Source organism: Trichogramma pretiosum, unplaced genomic scaffold (assembly GCF_000599845.2).
Source record: "Trichogramma pretiosum strain Unisexual culture from Peru unplaced genomic scaffold, Tpre_2.0 scaffold22, whole genome shotgun sequence".
Classification (NCBI taxonomy): Eukaryota; Metazoa; Arthropoda; class Insecta; order Hymenoptera; family Trichogrammatidae; genus Trichogramma; species Trichogramma pretiosum.
In genome coordinates this window covers 1,827,208-1,851,995 of record NW_019640932.1, presented here as the reverse complement: position 1 = coordinate 1,851,995, position 24,788 = coordinate 1,827,208, and the positions used below count along the sequence as shown (strand labels likewise).

Here is a 24,788-nt window from a genome sequence, read left to right as displayed (position 1 = left end):
CGTCTACACGTACATATAGGATATAAACAGCTATATAGCCAAGCGGACTAAGTTGAAAAACGTGGCGCGCTTGAGCTTTGTGGGCGCGGGGGCTTTAACAGGCAGGGAGGGGGTGGCTGCTGGCTGGCTGACTGCAGGCGCGGCGCCGTCGAGCTGTACTACTGGCGACGTTGTGGCACTCTCTGCTGCTGCTGCTGCTGGCGCGATGGATCCTTTCGTATCATATAGGTATAACGTGCTCGATGTGCAGCAGCAGCAGTGGAGCGGCGTCAGCGACGGTCTGTCTCTCGCGCGCCAGTCAGCCCCGAGCGCTCGACTTGCGCTCGTTGTTGCGGAGTAGTTGCGCGTACTGAGTTCCCTGCTGCTCCGCTCCGCGAATTCATAAACGTGCATAGTCGTGCATGCTCGATCTTGCGCTGCAGCTCTCGTGTCTCTCGGCGGGCCTGTGCAGTGTTCGTGCATAAAATACTAGTGGTGGTGGTAGTAGTAGTAGTACGTTGTAGCATTCGTATAGAGAGAGAGATAGCCGGAGAGGTTTTAGAGAGATAAGCCAGTGCTTTTGTGTCTATGTGCCCGTGTGTGCGGTGCAGTTGTTTTGATCCGTGCCAAACATGACACGATGATAGAGTGCCGGCGTCGCGGCTGCTCCCGTTCCTGCTCGTATCATCGGCGTCGTTTAAAAGCCAAACAGGTGTGTAATTCTGTGATCGTCTCTGCTGCATAATGCCGCAGCAAAATATATGTGTACGCGTTAATATATTTAATATGCACGTCATGCCCGCAAAAGTCCATAAATAATTACACGCGTACCCTCTGATTTGTCGAGTCCATAATGTACATATTTACATTATATACACGCGTGTGTATTACGAGATCGCGTGGCGATACGCGATAACGGCTCGTTATACACGACACACGCGGCTTATTACACACACGCGGCCCTCAACGCTATACGTTCGTATTGCCAAGCTCTGTATTATAGATCGTTATTAGTCGCGCCCCCGTGATTAGCCGCCCTGTACACTTATACTCTCTAGCATACAGACGCGTCGTTTGACATTTATTCGAGAATATTTTCCGCCCCGGTGTCGGAACAGCTCGGCACAAATTAGATCGATACGCGTCTCCGTGCGCGCCAACGATCCTTACCTTGAAGAAAGGAAGAAAATAGAGTGGAGTAGCGTATTGCCCACCAGCTATTATGCAGCTCGCGCGACAAGGTGAAGGTTAATTGCGCGCCCCGCGTACATACCAATAACAATACGCATCCTATTTTATTTCGAACTGAACAGAGCGCGTATCGCGCAGCTAGAGGAAGCTCGACGCAAGCTCGACGCAAGCTCGGCGCAAGCTCGTGAATGCTCAGCACGACAGGAATATGAAAACAAAACAAAAAAAAACAAAATAAAAAAATGTAAAAAAACAAACAAATAAATGACGAATTGTTTACCTGGGAGTCGCGATCGAAGGGTCGCGAACGTATATCGCATGCGAGCGCGTCGTGTGCGTATACGCTGTATACATAACAAACAAAGTGTACACATGAACCGGTCGCTGCTGGCAGGAAGTGTATACATCTCCGATTGCCTTGGGTATTATATCTGCGCGTGGAGGCAGATCGTCATTGTAGCGCGGTGGGATGGAAAGAACCGAGCTCGGCGGCGGCGCGGGACAATGTTTATACATATGCGAAGCTTCGTTTTGTCAGAAAGCTGGCTGTACACGGTATATACACACAATGCACATACACAAATCCAATTGTAAAATAGCACGTGCAGAGATTTCAAATGGACGCGTACTTCGTCGCGTATATATAAATTGCCCCCGAAGCAGCGAATGGCTTGTGTTTGACCTGCCCCAACATATATACATTATTGTTATATAAATATGAAGGAAAGAGCATGTAAAGAATAATTCAAATAATGAAGTGTGCGGGGCTAATGCATTTGTTATCCTTTCGAGAGATTATTAACGGCTTGAACCTGCGGATTTTGCCACATCCGAGTTATTGTGCTTATAACAGCCTACCCTTTTCTCTCTTTCTCGTTTATAATCTGGGAATTACACAGTTTTTAAGACATGTAGAGAGTAGCCGCGCGCGCGTTCATGCGTGAAAATTATTAGTTTTACGAATCGTACAAACATATTATGTCGCGCTAGAGGGAGGGCGAGAAAGAGTATAGAAGAGATAGAGCGTGCTCAGAGTTGCATAAGCATACAGCAAAGCTGTGAAAATTCATTTTAAATCGAATTCGCCAGCAGCAGTCGTATATGCAAGCGCACACGAAAATTCCATTTACGAAAATTGGGTGACGTAACTCATGTATACATATCGCGAATATGTGTACGTAGCAGATTCATATACACACGTACGTACAAACACCTCCCTAGGCAATGTTTAATATAGCACTGAACATGCACACAACTACATATTCGTACACACGGCTCGTTTTGTAGCTTAATTTATGTTTACTCGCGAGATCTATGAATATTTTTCACGGCAATGAGGCGCGCGGCCGAGACCTAAACTTTGTCCTTACATACGATTATTTTGTATAGCAGAGGTAAATTCTCCGACGACATTTTCATGACTCGGGCGCATTTCAAGCTCGACTCAAGACTGCAGCAATTATATGAGATAAAAAAAATTTTTTTACCGGGATTCATTGGAAAATCATGTGCACACATGCTCAAGACGTCGAAGAGAACAGTCAAGTGTCTCGTCTATTGTCGCTGGCACAACGGAGTTGACATTTTTTTACGTAAACCCTCGATCTTCGACATTTTTTATATTGAAATTTTTCTAAGAACTCGTCCTATGATATTTTAATAAAATTCTGATTTATTGCATTCGTATATATGTATTTGGCTCTTTGCCTCGGAAAATCTCGCTTCGCGCATAAGAAGAAAGGCTTTAACTCGGCAGCTTGCACGAAGCTATAAAGCATTTTTTTGTGCGCAGCTGCCGCTGCTGCTGTGTGCATTGAAGTGTGCCACAGCCAGGCAGTGAATGGCCTGTTAATTTTTAATTGGCTCGAGTCCTAAAAAAGATCGCGAATAAGTTAAGACTGGACTTTTCTCCCTTTCTCTCTCCCCCGTGAAATATGCATACTATATCTATGTGTATACGAAGATACAAACGCCCGAAAAAAGACTGTATTAAAGAGTAAAGTTGGAATTAACGAGGTGAATTTCCACTACACCTCAGACGGGCGAGTCCGTTAAATTTTTTATTTACTTCTCCTTTTTCTCGCTCTTTCTCTTTCTTATGCACACCACTCACGATGATGCCCCTTGGGTTGTTGAGCTCTTAATCGCCGAGAGAGAGAAAAATGATATATAGCTCAAACTCATTGGTCTTAACGACTTGCCGGTATATATAATCGATATGATTTCATTTCTCTAATGACGAGCTCGCGGTTTTTAACCATGGCATTTTAATTAAAGAGACTATAAGGCGTTTGAGTGTTGATAAACGCATATATCATGCATTAAGCTTCGAAAGCTACGATGAAAGATACGACGTTCTTGGCCTCTTTCAATCTGCTTTCGAAATATAATCGAAACTACAGAGGAAAGAACGCATCTCTCTCTCTCTCTCTCTCAGCGATTCCAAAAGCTATATATATTATACATACACGCAATACTACACGTCCCGAGGCGTACATGCCAACGTAGAAAGAGAGAGAGAGAAGAAAATCGATATTAGCACGTGGAGCGCGCCGGAATGAAATTATTTTTTCAGCTCGTGCTGAGAAATTTTAGCCGCTTTGCAGCGGGCGTCGACAATTGGCAGCGAGCGACGTGTAATTCATTCATCCCGCTCTTTTGATATATTATATCTATACACACAAAGCCGCTATTGTGCATTGCAGTCGAGTGCGAGCATTTCAGAAAACGGCATTATAGCAAAGTTCCATGACTTGAAAAACGTGCTATTCTGACGCGCGCGCCATTAGGCAATGAGACGTGTACGTATACATACAGACAAAGACGAATACTTCATATATAACGAACTTTTGAGGCGCGTGCAGCTAAATTAGGCGCACGCTACCAACATTTTTTTGTTTCGCATGCACGTTATAGAGGAAGAAAGTATGTAAGCGTAGAAATACTCGGAGGAATAAATTTTGAGTGTTTTGCACCGTAGAGTCGCTTTTTCGAGTTGGCTTCTATAATATTCGGATGAATAGATTTTCAAGTTGACACAGCAATGTAGTAGTCCTAGTTTTGAAGCTACATCGTGTACATTTTACTTTGCGCGCATATATACTGGAGAACGTCAGAAATATACTCGAAGCAACATTTTCGAAAAAACGCTCTAAATTTATTATTTAAATATATAGTTATCATTATATACGATACGGAATAAATTGATGAATGTAAATGGGATTCGCTTTTGCGCGATGAATATAGAATCACTGCATATAATATATATAAGAGAGGATAATATAGATGGGTCGCGGGCGCGCGCGGCACTGCGGCGGTCGCATTCGTCATGCATTATTCAAATATTATATACCCTTAAGTTGTACACGCTATTCTACGTGTTTAAAGTAAGTCGACTCGAGATAGAGAGAGAGATGCAGCGCAGGACTTCTCGAGACGACAAAGCTCGAGCATGGAATACAATGTGTCTCTCTATTTCGAGAGTAAAAAAAACATGTTTTTTACCATTCCCGATGAAAATGTCAAGGTTGTATACGATTACGCTTTACATATTTTTTTGGCGCCAACAGTCAAGTGTCACGATAATATTGATTTTTCATCCTCGACTAGGTTTGAAGCGATACGAACTACAAGGCGCTTTGGGTATGACTCGTCACTCGTACCGTATGAGAAGTTAACTCGTAAAGAACGAACTAGCGACGCGTGACTGACCGCGCTAATTTTGGAAATATAAACTTCTCATATATGATTAAGCAGCAATCCGTTTAGGAAGCGTCGAATTAAACGAAATTAATTATTCGCGATAATTTTACAAAAATCATGTTTTTGGGGGTAGTATAAACCAGAATAATCACTCCAGTCAAAGCAAATTAATTAATTAGATTTATTTATTTAATTGAAATTAAATCAATTTAAATGATCAAATTGAATGGAATAACTTCTGTTTAATATATTCATTTATTTAAACTTTAATTTTCATTATAATTTTCTAAAAGTTTCACTTGCACTGATTTTATGAGCTATTTGATTTTACCAACAGATGGAGTATTGTAAATTCGTAAGTGGCAAAACCAATTTTTGATTAGTATAAATACGCATAATCTAGTCAAATTGTTGGTTAGTCTCATTTATTGGTTTGGAAGAGGCTTCGTTATACTATGTAAAATATTTCCGCATTTGACCGCAGGAAATCTATAGCTCATTTAGGCGCGCTCTCAAATTCGCCAGCCTTTAGACTTTGACTCGAAAAAGGAAATTCCATATAGGCATATTACATAAAAGATAGGCGTAGGCGTGTGTATGCGCGTGATAACCGATGCAATGAATGCCAGCTCGTCGAGTGAATCGCGCTATTATCACGAGAGCTGTCGTGGATCGTTTATGTATTATACACGGCGCGTGTGCCAAGTGCGTGCGAGGGGGCGCAGAGAAAGTAGTATAACTGCGAATATGGGTCGACACGGCGCGTCGCGCTCTCTTGCGAACGTATACGTGTATCCACGATTCGTGTTTATTTGTGTATCCGTACATATATAAATATTATATACATGCGTATGTACGTACACACTCGTATCGGACGTGCATGTACGCTATCGCGGATTCGCTCGGGCTTATCGCTTTGCCACCTGTACGCATCGAAATTTAATCACCAAAGTTATTATTCACGAGAGAGAGCGAGAGAGAGAGAGAGAAAGAGATAAGCGCACGTGTGCGTTTGTGTATGCTTACGCAAACTAGCTCGTAGTTCGCTCTCTTGATTTATGCTCGAGCATTTCGTGATTTCACGTCGTGATGCTCGAGCGGCTAGGTATACGCACACGCTGATTCGGTGCGAATTTTTAATAATATTCCAAAGAGAGAAGAGTCAAAATAATCGGAAAAATAAAATAAAATAATGAAGCGGCAATTGAATTTTGCCGAGAAGGTGCACAACGCGCGCGAAAAAAATACACCTATATTATAACGTTGGAAAATTATAATTCGGAGTTTCTTATATTGGGAGCTTTTGTTATTATTACTCGCGCTCGCGCTCGCAACTTCGTTATGTAAATTGGATTGGTTCCAGAGCAGCGTCGAGTGAGCGAGAGAGAGCGAGGCCCCGCCGCCGATGTATACAGGCTGAATAATTGACAGTTAGCATTGATAATCGTTGAATTATTAACGGGTAAAGTCATTTGGGACGCGTTCTGCACGCAAGAGCAGCTGCACGTTCGTTATAAATGTGCCATAGTATGTGTGTGTACTCATCATAGCGTCTAGAAAAGTCTAGAAATAAGAGAGCGACGTTAAAAACTCCGTACACGCTCGTTTGTTTATTGCGAGCGCGTCGCGCGATGTATTATAGACACCGTATACACGTATGTACGAACGAACGAAACAATAAAAGGACATTTCTCATCGACAGCTGCACGAATTGCAACTGGAATTGTGTAGACGTGTGTGCGTGTGCTATACGAGTGCGCGCGAGCGTATCCCATTCAGTCAATAACTCATTAATCATCGCATACGCGTAGCGAGCCACAGTTCTGTCTGACAACAGAAAAAGTTACTTGCTATACGTATGTGTTCACGGGTGTACGAAAGCGGAAGTAAAACGATCGGAATGAATTGCGATGCTACTTTACGATCGAATCACGCGCGTAATTATTAACATATTGGTCTTCCGAAAAAAAATGAATGTAGATACAGCTGAAAAATGCCCGCGGATGAGCTTTGATGGTTGTTGTTTTTCTTTTCCTGTTTTAAACCGTAGACGCTCTGATTCTTGTAACGCAAATGATCTACAACTCGGCGTATCGTACAAAGTGAAGTAGCAGCATCAGCTGCGGCTTGTATCTCTAGAGGGAAGATGCTGCTACTTCTCCTTATGCACCACTCGCGCGCGCACGCCTGCGTATGTATGTGTGTGTGTGCAAGTGTAATTAAGCCATTTATGAATAAAATTCTTTCCACTTTCTTTAACCGAGAATTTCGCTAGAAATTGTACCGTGCAGGCCATACACAAGCACCCGCGCGCACTGTGATTTATCACTGTGGATGTTTTTAAAACTCTATCTCGCTGCGCTTTGAGCTTATATCATCGTACGTGTAGCAAAGGTCGCGCACGCAAAAAGCTTGATTTAAGTTTTAAAAATTGCTTTGGTCAATAATCACGAAATTAAGTTTTTTTGAAAAATTAGTATCATTTCCTTGTTTTTTTTTTTTTTTTTTTTTGAGGTTGCTTCACATGGAACTAGGTTATTTGAGTTTAATCCAAGTCATTATTTTTCAGTCGGAATTACATTACGGAAAGTAACGCAGCGCTTCATTTACCCAGTATAATATTAATGAATATTTCAAAAGTGCAAATATAGAGACATCTCCCTTTTCTTTTTTGGCTTTGAAAAAACTTACATCGAGTATCACTGGAGAAAAAAAGTAGAGTAAAGAGCCCGCTTCAAAGTTGGAAAATTCATTTTTGAGATTATTTTCCACTTACCATGTTAATAAGCCCTGGAAGAGCAAAGAGCCTTTATATGTAATAAAAATGAACATTTTATTAATTATATGAAATTACATCCTCATGATTTTCACATTAATTATTTAACGAAAATACAGTAAGTATACGCTGCGGTTAACGCATAGTCTGCGTGAATCGCCATGGGCGGCTTATATACGCGGCTCTGGAATTATTCGAAAACCCCCAAAATAGATTAGCGCTAACACCGCGGGCCTTTGAAAAAGGAATTTCGATTCGTTCTTTGACTCACCGCAAGCTTCTGCCGCGCGAATAAAGTCCGTGGCGTATACGGTGCGATGCGCGCTTTATACACTCGATAAAGTAAATACCGCGTCGAAATCTTCAACGTCGATGGACCTATATAATTGAAAAATATTCCGAAAGAGCCAAACTTTCGCTTCGCGGCTGCGCTTTCGATATATATAACAGCGCAATAAGTTTCAAAACAAGTTACGTGGGAGTTTTAGCCGCCTCCTCCGCCGCCATGCCGGGGCTGCAATCAGCGTTGAGTAGCGAGACCTACTTTCGGGCGCGATGATTCACGGTCAGTCTTTAACTTTTTGATGAATACCAACAATGAATATTGTTGCTCGAATTCCCGATTATTCACGCGAGAATCACCGGGGAAAATTAATATATTTAATGTAAAATTTTAGTCCGAGAGAGAGAAGAGCAATTTTGCCCTCAATGGTTTGCTTTCAGTTATGGAGATACCATAGCCAAGTTAAAGATAGTAATTTGAATAAATCTTTTTCTGAGATTATTACTGAATACTTTTACCAATTCAATAATAGTACGGTTCAGAATCTTAATGAACACCAATATGATTGATCTATGATCTTATTGATTTTTATGAGGTGCTAAAGCCACAATATTGTAAAGATTCTCACAATGTAGTCATGTAAAATGAGTTTCTTAATTTATTTTGACTTTCTTTTGGTGTATTTTCTTGAAGTTTAAGCTTTTCGATTCTACCAATTGATGGAGTATTGTAAATCTGCAAGTGACAAGACCGATTCGATTGGTATAAATACGCAAATCTTTATCATAATCCGCGTAATTTCATCCAATATATTCAAACTGTATTAATTAATTGTAGATTGGAACAGATCTCTAGTTAATCACCCTAGATGGTACAAGGACAACTTGGGTTAAGGGGATTGAATGCCAAAGCAAGAAGCCTAACGAAAAGCCTTCTTCGCAATAGCGTTGATTTCGTTGTCTTTTGGGGCAACAATAGTAATAATAATAATAATAATAGCGATTTAAAAAAGCGCAAGATAAATAGGTATTGAAATTCTTAGGAATTTTTAATTAAAGAAGATTGAATTAACAAAACCATGATTTAATTGTAGATTTTTCAAATATTGACATTATTCTTATATTTCTAATTAATTTCATTTTTTAAATTCGTACACTCTAAAAAATAGCGTAGCATTGAATCATCTTTTTATACACGAATAAAAAAACAAGTTTTTCCTATAATTTTACGTCATTTTTCAATGTATTTTGTCAATCTTTGCATCGAAAATATGATTTTCCAATACAAGCAAAGCTCTTAGATCTTGCGCGCTTTTCCCATCAATTTACCTGTAGACCCTTGAATATCACCATGAAGCAACGCGTGAAAGTGTGCCTTTGTGCTCGCTACTCTTATATATAATTAAAACATTGAAGAGCACATCATTTTTCCTCAGGCTCGAGTTTTCTTGACCCGAGTGCTTAATTAACTTTTTTTTTTACTCCTCATTGTTTTCTCGTCAGATCGAGAGGGAAGTAGCAGTAGCAGCAGCAGCAACAGAACCAACAGTCATAGTCGAGAGGATGAGCGTCTGACAGCCAACAAAGGGTTCCTTCGTTCGTGCCAGCTGAAGTAACGATGAATCCTGAAAATGAGGAAGTAAGTGTATACTTTTACTAAAGCCTCCTCGTCTTCTGAGCGGAAAATTATATTTAGTTTATGCATACAGCAAATGTATATATATCTGATTAATGATACAGCCCGTGTTTTATTACGGCCAAGCGAAACTCGACTACTATTATGCGCGACGCGGAAAAGATTTGCGCAAATAAACGCGGCTGAAGAACTCTAATTTGTGTACTTTGCGCGCGAATTCATTCAACGAGTCGTGTAAATATTATGCGCGCGCGGCTGAATTTGCGACGCGTGTTCATAATATAGCTGCAGCTAGACGATAAGGGTTATTTGATCAACTGGTGTAAGCCAGTCGAAAATGGCTCGAAAAATCACGTCATTAAAAACTAATCAGAACTTGGTGTACTTTGTATATTATATATCTGTAGGGTCGAGTCGCGCGAGTTTGTTGCCAATCATACGCGCGCGTATCCTCGCTCTTTGTTAGCCGAAAGTTTGTTTTTGGCCTGTAACTTTGGTGCCGCGCCGCACACGATTCCGTTCGCTGCCGTATTTACCGTAGCGTCACACACACCCACACACACAATGCAATTACATCGGTATACATACTGCGTCGCACAACGCAACGAACATATAACGAACAAGAAGGAAATTTCGCAGCAAAAGCCAGTACCGCAAACGCTGTGCGGAGCCCTGCAGAAAGAGGCCAACTGCAAGTGCCTCGTGCTCTCGGTCCTGATCTACGGCTGCCTGGCCGCCGTCACCTGGTGCAGATGCGCCAACGTAACCAAGGTTCGTTATCCATGCATTATATATACATCTTATTATCGGTATCGCTATCTTGTCGTATGCACATAATGATATAAACCTGCTTGAGTGTGTCTGTGTGTGTGTATATATATTTGCAAGCAGCTGATTCGCTTCCGATGATCCTATAGTAGGCGCGAAGCCACACATGCGCTCGCTCTCTGGAGGTTCTGAGCCACCGCCGAGGCTGTGTGGCTCAATTTCCACGCGCTTGTTCAAACAGACCTGGGAAATTGTAATCTTCCTTGTAGTTTATGTATACATAACTAGCCACGCGCGCAGCACACATATACACCGCACAGATCGCAACGCACCAACGGCAAGCTTTGTTAGAATGTAAAATCCAATCCTATGTATATGTGAATGTGTGCGTAAGTTCACTCGAGTGCACGCTATTGTGGGGGTTTCGTGATTAATTACCCTTTCTCGGCGTACACACACACACACAGACACACAGACACACCCTCGCTCGCAAAAGGATGTATGCATGCTGTATAGCTATTCCAAAGCCGAGAGCGAGTAGTGCTTTTGCATAGGGCGCACAGAAATTGAACGGGATCGCCTCTCTGTGATTTTCTCAAGTAATGCCTTGCAATGCCACAGTATACTCTAGATAAACACTTCTCTCTATATCTCTCTCTGTGTGTATAGTTGCAATATAGACTACCTTCCCGCATCTTTTTTCTTTTTACAGATAGTTTTTAATTTTACAACGTTTCCAATCAAGAGCACAAAACACGTTTCACCCTGCGAAGATGGATACATTTACATTCCTGTAAGTCGTCCTTCAAAAAAATTTTCTGCTTTCATTCATCGTCGAGTTTTATAGTTGTTTCTATTTCGAAAAGGCTGTGAATTGAGAGTATCTTCCACTTCTTCTTCTTTTTTACGCGAAAGTGCGGCAAAAATGCAGACGTGTACAGTCGTTAGAGAATATTGCACGGCTATGCGAGGCGAAGAAAAAAAAATAGCGTAACGAACTCGAGTGGAAAAGATAATGCAGAAAACAGGAATAATACCGGTAAGAAGAAGGAAAAAATTGTAAATAGCTGCTCGAAATTACAGATTGAAGACAGTTGCATTCAAATAAGAGCCATCTCAAGTAATTTCATGAATGGTTTTACAGCTTTTTTCTTAAAAGATCAAAATCGCGTTGATGACTAAGACATAGAAACATTCTTTTATACCTTTTTTTTTATAAGTTACGAGCGATTATAACAAGTGGACGAGGTTTGAAAGCTCAAACGAAAAAGCCGCGCACAAAGGGATTAATTCCGATAAACTGGTTGAGTCGAAAGTCGGCTGAATTAAACGACATTACAAACCAGAGTTCAACAAAGTATATGGTATATAGCTACCGCTAACGCGGAAATTTCAAAAGTCTAAAAAATTTCCCGTAAGAGCGAGGGCAGAAAGTATGCTATGAAACGAAAATCAATACGAATCGAATATGTCGAGCTTACATACTTGGCTTGTTACAAAAAAAGGAAGAAAAAATGTAGAACTGTTCGATTTTTGTCGATGTGAAAGAGGATAGCAGCAGCCGCCACTGCCGGATGAAATATGTGTGCCTCTATATTGAACTGCGGGCGGACGAACAAATAATTGATTTTGATCGACGTCTCTTATGTTTGATTGTTTTAAAAACTATATTTCGCTAACGTGTTTTTTTATTATTATCAAAAAAAATGTGCGTGCGATCCATATTAAATGCCGATAGTGCAAGACAGTAATTGTTTTCGTCAAATAAAGGTAACAAAAAAAATTGTAAACCCAATAAAACGAGCTGCTTCACCGAGCTTCAAAAACAATTGATGAAGTTTTGAACGTGAATGTAGCGATTCTCTCTTTACTCTCTCGGGTGCGCTAGAAACAAAAGCATCAGTCGCTGGAAAACTTTTCGTAAAATTCATCATCGAACTTAATCGTAATGATGCGAAATATTTAATGCGTTGCGTACGCACGGCCATAATCTGCTTCGAGGGCCATAACGAGTACAGACTGTGTGACTTATTCTCCCTAGTGCTAATTAAAAGTAATTAAACTCAGTGGAAATTTTGCTTTTGCAGTAGCTGCCTCTGCACGCGGGGCTCGGCAGAGTTGAAAATCTCTCGCTCTGTAATAATTTTACGTAGCTAATTTGATGTAGTCCATTTTGTAGAGGAAAAAAGCGTGTAAAACATAAAGACAATGAGAGTTTTAATAAGCTTTGATAAGTCAAGTATGGTGTCCGCGAAATTTCGTCCATGCGACTTCAAAAGGAGCACTCGTTGAATATGTATTTCAAAACATACGTACGGAATAAATTTTCGTTTGAAAGCTCTTAAACTTTCAACGCGCAGTGCTTAAATTTATCCGATAGAAAAAAAATCGGTTTGAAATTTTTATCTCTCATACTCGAGGTAATACGCAACAACTTAATTTTCTATATGCGAGTGTTCGCGAGTGTTCATAAATGGCTCTCACAGTCCAAAAAAAGCTTTCACGTCCAGTCGGCGCGGCGCACATGTATATATATAAAAGCACACTTATATTCACCCGTGCACGGGAAAAAATGAAAAATTGGATTATAAACGCATTTTATAAGAAGAGCTAAAAAGAGGGAAAAACGAAAAAAAAAGATGAATTGAAATAAACAAACAGGTGGCGTTCATGGGTATGCTGTACCTGGTGTACCTCGTGGAGTGCTATCACTCGCCGATACGCATCGACCTGCTGCACGCCGAGAGCCAGAGCGGCGTACTGGCCAGACTGACGCAGCTGAGACTGGCCCAGCCCACCATCTGGTGGAAGGCCATCTCGTACCATTACGTGCGCAGGAAGCGCCAGGTCATGCGCTACCGCAACGGCGATAATTTCACCACTACGCAGGTGAGTTCATTATCGCACAAATTGATTCGACTTTTCGGTGTTTTCGAGCGTGTGCAGTTGCGTCATTGTGGCTGCGATATATTTTCTCGACCGAGAAATAATTGATCGGTCGGATACGATTTATATCCTCTGGCTTGCGCGCACGTGTATACAGAGACAATTGACAGGAGAAAATACGTTTTTACCCGGAGCTTTTTACTGAGAGACGCGGATGTAACGGAGATTTATCTTTCATCCGATTACGATGACTATCGTATAATATATATATAACACAGCACAAACACACCGAATGAAATTATCTTCCCGTTCGTCTTCGCGGAGGCGAATCAAGAGCTCACTTTATTTTCTATGAAATATGAGACGCATAACTTATAACGTTCGCGTGTCTTATATATTATCTCTCTGCATGCGAGCGAGAGAGAAAGAGAGAGAGAGAGAGCAAAGGTAAAACGTCGTATAAAAATTGTGCACTCAGAGTGGAAGGAGGAGTAGGAGAAGCAGCCTATGAGCTGCAGGAGGAAAACTTTACTAACGCGCCGAGAGGAGAGTGCACGCGGGCCTAGAGCTCTAAAACCATTTATGGAAAATGAGCCCGGTGAGATCTAGAATAAAACTCGCGCGCGTACAGAAAAAAATCATCGAGTTCGTAACAAGTTGCCACGCGCGGGCGCGCTCGTGGGGGCGAAAGAAGTAAAACTTTCATGTATATATAATACACTTGCTCAGGGCGTGCATACGAGCATAAATTGCGCGCGAGCGAGCTAGCAATTTTTTCCCCTCCACGATTGCCGCGCAGCAGCAGTTTGAATGAATTACTTTTTTTTCCCTTCAATAACCTTGTGCCGGCTGTCTATACACGTCGTCGCGCGTAATTCGAAGTGGTTGGGCATAATTTGCTATTAGTGTAGCGAGAAGAGAGATGAAGAAAAATGATTACGCCGCGCGTATAAAGCCTCGGCTACTGACAAATATTAGAGCGGAGGAAATATCTCATCTCAATTTCTCGAGGAATATTATATAGCTATATCGTAGTTTTCATTAGTTGATTACTTATATACGTTCTCGAGGCGGATACTTCAGTGAGCGAGTTAATTCGAATATTTGATTTTTTCTTTTCTTTTTTTTTTTTTTTTGAATAAATAAAAAAAAGGAGCCAAACGATCAAACTTTTTTTGAACTTTCGAAGCACGTGCGCTAGTATACAGTATAAACATCGTACAAACGTTTAATCGGCTTTTCCTTTCACGTATATTCCAATCCGTTCGTATGTACGTATGCGCGCCGCTCGAATTAATACTTTCGATACGTTTATTATAGCAATCTCAACCATCGTTTCTATGGGGCGCGCTATCATTCGCGTCATCATAAAAGCTCCTTGTATATAGCCAATCCTTCATTAGTCACGAAAATGCGCACCGTGTAATTTATGATACATCCCCGACCCGAATATATAATAAAATGAATACCGTATAGTATTATATAATACGGCAAAGTCTGAATTCAGCGGTGTGAAAGATGTCAGTTGCAGAGGCGGCTGTAAGCTCCGTTTTGGGAAATATTTATTCGCTGCTGCCACGTGTGCATATATCGTTACGTGCGCGTATATATATTAAACGAGGGCACAAAAGTTTCCAACATCTATACACGGTTACGCGCTTATCGAACGATGCGACTTTACGGTTAATTCATCGATATATTTTTAGAGAGAGAATGGAGAGCACTTCAATTGTAATTGAACAAAAGGAGCTTTTTTGGCCACAGTCGATGAACTTCGTTCGGTGAAGTAAAAAAATTGGCAATTGAGATCTTTCCGTACGTACAGAGACAAATTGAGCTAGATTTTTCTACAATTAACGAGCTTGCAAGCTCAAAGAAAAACGATAGGGAGAGGGCGACGTACGTAGTCTATACTCGAGAGCGCCGACAAGGGAATAGATAAATACCTTCGGTTTGTTCTCTTTAAAACACAAGTCAGTGGGCGCGCGGTACACTAACTCTACACACTGTCGGCTCCATAGGCCACTCCAATCAATGAACATCGATTAGGACACACACGCGCGCGCACACGAACACACCGAAACACTCGACGAAGCAACCGGATCTCGGACTTGAAACGCCGTTTACACCAAGTCTCTCGGCTAGGAAATTGAAATTCAACTCGACTCGCTATTTCTCTTGGGTGCGCGCACGTAGAATTAATACCCGCCGCAAGTTGGTGGCACTGCACTGAAGCATTATATGTACAAGATGACGCGCGAGTAAAAGCTGCACGAAAAAGAACTTGACGAAACTTTCCGCACGCTCGATCCTACTCTATCGATAAGCATAGAATGAAAATTAGAATGTTCAAAGAATCTTTATTATTAAGGTTCTTTAAACTTTAGTTACTGTCAACGATAAGGACTTTTTCAATTATGGATAAACAACCTTAGTGAAGATTCTCTATATTAATAACAGTCTAATAACCAAAAACTTACAATTTAAAATATTTTAAAATACATTAATTGTTTCATTACATCAATTGAATTAATTGGGTTATTTTCGGTGATTTTTTTATTCCAATTATATTATGAATACAAAATGCATTTTAAATGACTTGAAAATAACTATTTAAGTGTTTTAAAAAATGTAGACCAGTTTTCGACCTCTTTAAGTAAAATAATATTGCTTTAACTCTCCACCACTAGATGGCGAATACCTATATCTGTAAATCTGCAAGTGGCAAAGTCAAAATAATTGTATAAGTGACGTTTATATTGTGATATTAGACATCTCACGATCGAATAATATTGTCAAGTTCCGTTCCACGTGAGGGTTAAAAATAAAATCAAAAATTTGTTCAATTAACAATGATGTAAAATTTTCTTCGTCTGTAACGCATGAATACCACAAAGTCAGCTCAAAAGCGTTTTCACGTTGTAATGAAAGCTTAGACGGGCATTAAAGGTCTAGCTCGCTGTTCGACTGTAATAGCCAGCGTCGTTTGTAGATATTTGTCTGATTCAAGTACAATAATACCAAGACTCCTGTCAAGCTCTCCCCGCGCATTCTACTATCGAATTCAGACCACATCCGCGCCCCATATTTAAAACATGCTATTGACCAAAAAATTTGAAATTAACAAATTTAATTTAATTGCCGTTTTATACTTCAAACGTAGACAATTATAAACAACTATTAAAAAATGTGTTCGAAATCCATTTTATGCCTAAGAAATTTTTTTTGTTAGCCATAAAATGTTGAGCACTTCTACCAGTGAAATAAAACATTCAATATTTGATTGCAAGAAAGTCACAATGCCTCCCACATCGTTATCAGACATCGAACTTAAGCGTGGAAACGTGCGTGAATGTTATCTAGCGCAACCATTCCGCCGTCGCCTTTTTCACTAATTTTCTTCTTTAGCGAGAATCGAGCTATACAGACGCGCACTGCGTTATGAATTAAAACGAGCGCGTGCGTATGCAACGAAAATAGAGTCGAAATGAAAAGGCCAGATGTACGCTTCGTCACTTCGCATAATTAATTATTTGCCCTGCAAACTTCCTAGCGTATATAAACGTACACATGAGTATTAATTGAATGAAGGCCTTTTTTATATAGCTTAGGTATATATAAACGAGTATATATATGAAAATGCGCGTGCTCACGCTCGTAACTTTAAGTCTTTTTTGCGGCGAGGCGTGTATTAACTCTCTCGCGTGCTCGCTCCTAGCAGCTACGTAGCATTGGATTTTTCACTACTTTGGCCTTAAGTATAATTTATGTTCATTGTCGCCGTCCCACTCGGGCGGGTGGATGGACTTGATCCTGTGCAGGTATACTACGAGCGAGTCAATTCTCACGCCGCGACGTCGTTTTACTTTTACGACTACTGCGGCTCGAAGGATATCAGCAAGGAGCTGTTGCTGGACCCGAAGATACCCATCACCAAGATTACCCTGTCCAAGGGCTTCGCCTTCTCGAACGTGCGCTCGGCCACCGAGTTCGAGGAGGCGAGGTCGAGATTCTTCGCCGAGCAGGTGGGTTATCATATAATTATATACCACAAAAGGAATTTCTGTCTCCTCCGACATAAAACGCTGACGAACGATATGGGATACGAAAGAAAAAAATGAATGAACTTTGTCGAAGGAGTTCCGAGACGACTACATGGAGATGCGCGAGGGCCTCGACCTCGGGGTGAACTTCAGCCCGGTGACGCTGGTCTCGGTGCTGGGCAATCCCTGGTTCACGCGCTCCTACGTGTACTGGTGCCTTAGCGCTCTGCTGCTCTCCTGGCCGCTGCGCATCATCATCGAGTGCAACACGCAGTACGTCAACTACCAGGTGACGAAGCTCTTCGGCGTCAATTACGACACGCCGACCAACATACAGATACACACGTCGGCCTCGCAGCTCTCGGCGCCGGGCTCGTACATGCTCGCCCCGTCCTACAGCGAGGCCCTGCTCATGGAGCCGGCGGCACCACCTCCCCAGGCAGCTACTGCTGCTGCTGCTGCTGCTACTGCAGCTACGGTGGAACAACAGCAAGCGGCGGCGACAGCGAGCAACCAAGTACCCTCGGATATGGTACCGAGCTACTCGGAGGCGCTGCTCTATCAACCGGTCGTCGACATCGCGAAAACCATTGCGGCCACGGGATGCGAGTGTCCGTGTCACAGCCTGGGAGCAGCGACGAGTACTGTTTCCTGCGCGTCCAACGAGAGCTTACAGATTCCTACATCTTCGAGAGACGAGAGCTCCGACCTACCGGTGAGTTTTCGACGTGAAACATCGATGCATAATGAATGAGTGCTTACTCTTAAAATCAGAGTAGTTTCTTGAGCATTAATGCACCAGATGTGAAACATGGATGCTTGTTTCAGAATTTTTTGAGTTTTCTTCTTTTTTCTTGATTTTTTAGTTCCTAGTTTGGTTTTTTTTGTTTTGACTATTGCTTGTTTGATTCATGTTTTTTACTTATTTGATTGATCAATTTTTTTGTTTTTATTTTATTTAGCTTGGAACTTGTAATTCTTTAATTAGTTTATAAAGATGTTTCATGTCTTGCAGCTATGCATAAACAGCTGATTTTTTCATTCGTATTATTTTAAATTTTTTAAATTTATTTTCGAATTTTTAGTCACCGGATCACCTCAAGATAGTGCCTTGAATACTCGAGAGAAAATTTTACTTGCTTTCTCCATATGTTCGACAAAAATTGTCCATAATTTTGAATTGTATGAAATAGATACGCTGGCTAGTTTTTAGATGTCTGCGCCGATATTGGGTGATAATAATAAATCGTATGATATATTGTGATCATTTTTGATACCTTTAATACTATTCGACCCGGTTCCCAGCCGCTTGCGGGTACCAGAAAATATCGCTAAATAGACATCTAGCGTCAAAAAAGCTAAGTGCACAGCCTACACGTACGTATTACGCCTAAATATAGAGTGCCTTTTTTAACTAAAGACCGTAGTGAAAGTTTTATGCGATGATTGTAAAAGAGGAGCAGTTAGATTTTTTAAGACAAAAAATGTGGGAAATAATAGAAATTAGTTAAGGTATATTTCAAAAATAAAAATTGTTTCCCAATACTTTTTTTACGTTATTGTACTTCTATTTTATGCTCACGGTTTTGATGTTGATACAAATAAAGTAAGTTATTATTTTTGAAGCTACTTATCAATTAATTGGCAGCGATATTTTTATGCTTAGAATTTCCGGGCGTGTCCCATCGAGACAGAACGAGCCATTAGGCACGATTCCGTTGAATCGCTCGTTGCAGTTTGAACGAAATCCGGGCTGCAGATCATTCCTTATCTCAAACTCACGGTGCGGTGCGCCCGTTATTCAAAGTCCATTATGCTTTTTGTTATATACAGGGAGATTCGCGAGCGGGCAGCTCGAGTCAGCAGCAACAGTCGGCCGAATCCAACGCTCGCATTTGTAATGACTGCCTCGGCGCTCGGCCTCAACGTACGGCAACGACGGACCATAAGCGACGGCGCATCGGCCGCGACTACTCCGAGCCGGATCTGCGACGGAGCGCCGAACTGCTGCTGCTGGCCGAACTGGTCAACAACGCCACGAGGTGCAGCGGTCGGAGCTTGGAGAACATCGTCGAGAACGTCGCAGAAGAGTCGTCTCTCGAGGCGTCGGGCAGCGACGGCCCGGCAATCGTCCCGATCAATCCACCGGGCGAGAGTACGGGCGCCATACCGAAGCAGCGCCCAAGACTGCAGGCCAATCCGCTGGCCAACGAGCGTCCGCTGCCCAGCTCGGCCAGCAGCAGCGCTTACCTGTGCTTGAGGTCGATTCTCAAACAGAATCGACGCAAGTTCAATCGGGAGACGTTGGAGGAATTGCAGAGTCTCACGCGATCGGCTGCCGATGACGATAATGGCAACGACGACGACGAAGACAGCTGTGATTGCACGGGATGCAGAAGTGACGCATCGGCGATCGAGAGGCCGGACTCGTTGATGATCAACAATATCCAAAGACTGCCGAGTTGCCAGTTCTCGGTCAGGAGGGAAAATTCCAGGTGAGACGCGTGTTACGTACGCCGAATAAAATTACCCACGCAAAAATCAATTTTTAATTACGTTCTAAACTCGTCCATAAATTATCGATTAGTATACGTTTATCGAATGTATCGCGTCAATCGAAAAAATCATATTTTTGTCATTGATTTTAATGATTACAAGTAGTAGGTCTTATTTATGACGTAGACACTCTGAGAAAAATATCAGAAATACATCTTAACCGTTCAACGTCATAACTTTATTGAAAATCATTCTTCTCTCAATTCAAAAGAGCTGAAAGAAAAGGGAAAAAAATCGATTCAACAGTGCATCACATGGTTGTGTGAGCTCAGAGAGCTTGCGATGATATGAAAAAATATCTGAGAGTCGCTGCACAGGAGTTTTTAACTTGATTCGCGCCTGTGTTTTAAAAGGTATGCGCGTGCAAGGTCGTTATTCAGCTAGTGCCTGCTCAAATTGTAAACGATACTGATAAAAACTTGATATGTAATTATAAGGTCTAAGAGATTTGTATTTAATTATAATCTAATTCAACTTATCATATGCAATATGTTTTGAATATTATACACCGTTTATGTACTGTATGTTAGGGCACGAGTGTACTACTTTTTGTCCATTGAAATCATATATACAAGACGCGAAGTCCGTACGCGTGTCTGTGTAATTGGCAAACTTCGAGTCGAGACAAGTTAGTGATGAATCCAAAGCAATTCGACTCCGTGATACACAACGGTTCAGAGAGATTTAGCCGCACGCCGCATGGCTGAATTCAGTTAACTGTTGGGTCGAATTATCCATTATAACAATGTTATTTGCGCAATTTCAATCGTAAAGAAAAGTCGGAAAAAATTACTCAATAAGCTTCTCTTTGGTAGGTTCTTCAATGCCGAGTACTCTAAACAAGGCACGGACAGCTTGTTTAAATTTTTATCGATAGTCAACCGCATGTAGATGAGTATGTGAAAGTATATGTGCACCGGTCGCGTGATAGCTCGTCGTACGTTACAACGACGCGCTGCTCCACTTGATGATGATAAGTCGCTCTTTTCTTGCTATGCGGCGCGTGACTGTGCAGAAGAGCCACGAAGATTGGCATCCTAGCCTGATATGCGTCTGGGTCAGGAATTAAGCGCCCCTGAAAACACGTACCTATTAACGATTCGCGTCGTGATCAATGCCACTGGCACATGAATTTGAAGGATACATTTTGTTATTTGTAAACAAGTGTATGTCAGAGTCAATGCAATCGCGCAAGGCCGATCAGCCCAGCAGCAGCGCTCGATTATAACGTATTGGCCCTTTTAAAAAAATTGCAGAACATTAATCTTCGCCAGTCCGATCCAAGTGGTCTGTCCGACGGATCCGTTCGGCGGCCGGAATCTAGTCCAAAGCGATCAGCCGCCCAACTACGAGGAAGCTCTAAATCTGCCCGTTTTATCGAACGCGAGACGATCCCTCGGCGCCGCGGAGAGCGCCGAGCAACAATCGTCGTCGTCGTCGTCGTCGTCGTCGTCGTCAGTCCCGATCTCGGTGGTGGTCACGTCGTCGGGGCCTCGTTACACCAGCGTCAGCGTCGCGTCGACCTCGTCTCAAAGCACTGGGCCCAAAGCGCCTAGTGCCAATAGGTCTTGGAATCAAAGCCGAGCCACCAATACGGAACAGGGACCCATCATTGTGTGAGTATAATATAATAATTATAACATAAGCACGCGGGTCGTTTTTCCTCGGGTGCAGCGATAAAGTGTCAACTATACGTTACGTTGCCGTGTGGGTGCCTCGGGGATTTGCACGCGAGATTTATTACACGTATCGAGAAACGATATCGTATATATATGTGCAATGCCATGGAGCCGCGTATAGGGTATTAACTAAGTTTCAAGCTGTTGCGCCGCTGTGAGCCTCTTCGGAAGTTGGCGTGTATGTAGAGGTAAATTTATCGATGGGACGCAGGCTCTCATTCGGGGAAGCTTGAATTTAATCGAGTATTATATAATATGCATCGGAACTACGACAAGGGTAAATTTGCAGCAAGGACGACACGAGGGTAGCCGTAATTCGAAGCACGTCGACTCAGCGATCAGCCGTCCGAAACGCCGAGACGACAGCCATCTCCCTGCCGACGTCGATCGACGGCCTCACGATGCCACCGGACTCGCGCGCCTCGAGCTCCACGATCACGACGGCGAGTCAAACTAACGGCGGCAACGTCGAGGTCGCCACTGCCGCAACGAGCACGAGCAAAGGAGCAGCAGCAGGAGCCCCGAGCTCCACCTCGCACGGGCCTAGCGATCCGACCAAGGTACGAAAGCGTTTTTGAGACGATGAGTTACATGGAAATTCAAAGCTCTTTACTTTTAATACGAAATTCCGCGTGACAGGGTAAGACGAAAACGCGCCTGACGAGATCGCTGACGGAGAGGCGGCCGTCGGGCAACTCGACGCACGATCAATCTCGTCGGCGCAATCCAGCTCTGAGGAACAGCTTCACCGAGAGAATCGACACGGGCACTCGAGTGCCCGGCATCAAGCGCATGAATATTAATATCGAGACGTCGCTCTGAGCGGGCGAGTAGCAACTATCCGATCGAGCGCAGAAACCAAATAAAAGACGAGAAAAAAACAAATTTTTCAATGAAAACGAACAATTAGGCTGTACTACGGTGGCAACGGCACGTGCTAACATAATTATGTGTAATTTAGTCCAATAATATAAATATGTATACGCACGGATATAATTGCATGTAACGATTAATGTAATAAATTTATCCAGTTAGTCGTAAATGAGCTTATACGGGGTTTCAGTGGGCAATTAGACACACCCGTCCACGGTATGTGTCTGCTTGCGCGTTTATATATAACAAAAAATAGGGTGTAATTAATTAATTAATTTTGGCATCGGAAATCTGCCTTATTGATGTTTGAATGTAACTGTATGAATAACTATTTTGAAAAAAGCCTTCTCTCTACTGTCCGCAGTACGCCACTTACATTCGATCACCTACAGCTTTGCCATCACATATTTTTGGTTGATGTACCTTCTATTATTCTAAGTAAAAGAGTGAGAATTTGAGCTTTTTCAAAATAATATACATTCGTGCGTCTGAAAATCGCTTATTCGTTAAAAGTCGTGAATTCAGCGACAGTGTGATACAAATATTTTGTTACCGACCGGTTCGTTATGTTTTTTGAAATGTATTCGTTTTTGCCTTACCTTCGAAATTCATCATTTATTTCTAAAAATAAAATAATTCTGACTGTGTAACTGCTACGCCAAAACTTGCAGAATTCTTTTTTTGCCACAGTATGCGGTATGATTTAGCATACTCTTCATGTGTAATGTTACTGTATGCGCACTTTCTCTCCCGCAGTGTCTTCTTTCTTCGATTACTTCACTGCTTTTATCGTAATATTAACATTAATGTAACTTCAGTAATTTTTAAAATAATATTTATACGATGTTCGTATTACAAATATACATGACGAAAAAAAATCATCCCAAACGAAAATTATTGAATAATTAATGACTGCGGCATTGTACTGTATAATGCATATTATAAATTAATCGATAACCAAATCGAAGGTAATTTCGTGCTAGAATTTCATAATTGAATATTTCAAAGGGTCTCAACGTTTCTATTTACATGAGTAAGTTTAAATATTGCTGTAAAACCATTACCGTCGGATTGAATTTTATGGATAGAAAAAAATGAATCAACTCGTCATCGACCTATGGGCTAAGACTCTATACATTAATTCTCTGAAGGGTGAAATTGGTAATATTTCATTATAGCGTTCATTTTTACGATATTTTCGCAATGCGAAGACAATGATACGACAATGATTTATTCTCTGAATTACGATTTTCTTGGTCCTCAAACTTCAACGATAAAAAATTATTTTTCTATATACAATAGACCGCTGATAAACGGTTTCAATAATTCTTTGTCATTTGCCTTCCGTGCAGGCTCGCATAAAAAAAGAAAGGAATTTGAAACAAAACACTAGTATACCAAAGTATACGTAATTACGCTTGAATCATGCCAATACTACCTAGTAAGATATAATAACGAAAAATTTGAGGCCAAATAAAAAAATACGTGCGATTTTCATGTAATATTTAAGAATGAAAAAATTACTTGAGTTGCGCCATGTGTTTTGTAGAAATTCTAACAATGGTTGTATGGATTTTATCGCTTCGAAACAATTGTCACAGTACAATTTTGAAAGTAATCATCTGTTTGTAAATTATGTGAAAATTCGAACTTATTATAACGAATGATAATGAGACTTAATGCATCCTTTGAGTATATTATAATGTGTATATGAAAATGCTACCTCATTCTATGTCCATAATCGCCCGTGTAAACCTTAAATTGTGCGCAGTATATTCTATTTTCATTAAAAATGTATATTGTGAATTGCGCGACACGACTGCATCCATTATGAAGATCAGAACTCAAGTTTAATGAATTGTATCATACACGATTATAATTTGTTACGGGAACCCGAGCACTATTATAGTTACATTAGATTGAAAATTTTTCGACCTCGCGAATTTCTAAAAAGTATTTCGAGTTCGATAAAATAAGATATATACGTTGTATATGTGCGTCTGTTAAAATCCAAACAACGACAAAAAATATGCAAAACATAATTGAGTATCAGAGTCGAAAAACAAAAAAAACCAAAAAAAAAATAACACAACTTATGCCGTCTGAAATAAGTGCTCTTGTACGAATTCAAGCCAAAATAATGGATAAACTTAAATTTTTATTTGCGTAAAATAATTTAAAATAGTCGCGAAGAGAAAAATTAATTTTGACTTCCGTTGTCGCAAATAGGCAAGAGCATTACATTGAACTTTGTTACTTTGTACAAAAAATATTTGCGTTTCATGAATAATTCAGGCAAATAAATTATAAATCAACAATTATTACGAATAATTGTAGTTATGATTATTCTAATAAATTGCGTCAGCATGTGAATAAAATATGGTTTACACATGATAATAAATGTTATATAAAAACAA

General features: G+C 41.2%; 1 protein-coding gene across 2 annotated transcripts; it reads left to right on the top strand.

Moving 5' to 3' along the window:
- The first annotated feature begins 259 nt into the window (after positions 1–259).
- On the top strand, positions 260–24,788 carry LOC106649020 (serine-rich adhesin for platelets-like). Of its 2 annotated transcripts, none has more exons than XM_023457735.1 (11): positions 260–691; positions 9,434–9,569; positions 10,206–10,337; positions 11,047–11,127; positions 12,996–13,223; positions 17,042–17,245; positions 17,361–17,978; positions 19,097–19,758; positions 21,076–21,435; positions 21,788–22,058; positions 22,138–24,788. In XM_023457735.1, the coding sequence occupies exons 2-11, from the start codon at positions 9,549–9,551 to the stop codon at positions 22,318–22,320; spliced, it is 2,760 nt and encodes a 919-aa protein (XP_023313503.1). In that variant the 5' UTR covers positions 260–691; positions 9,434–9,548; the 3' UTR covers positions 22,321–24,788. The 2 variants fall into 2 exon arrangements, with proteins under 2 accessions (XP_023313503.1, XP_014221773.1); XM_014366287.1 differs by having other exon boundaries at positions 17,358–17,978.

Coding starts and splice junctions, on each gene's coding strand:
- LOC106649020 (XM_014366287.1), top strand. CDS start 9,549: ATGAATCCTGAAAATGAGGAA. Junction 9,570..10,205: donor TGAATCCTGAAAATGAGGAA/GTAAGTGTATAC, acceptor GAAATTTCGCAG/CAAAAGCCAGTACCGCAAAC. Junction 19,759..21,075: donor GTCAGGAGGGAAAATTCCAG/GTGAGACGCGTG, acceptor AAAAAATTGCAG/AACATTAATCTTCGCCAGTC.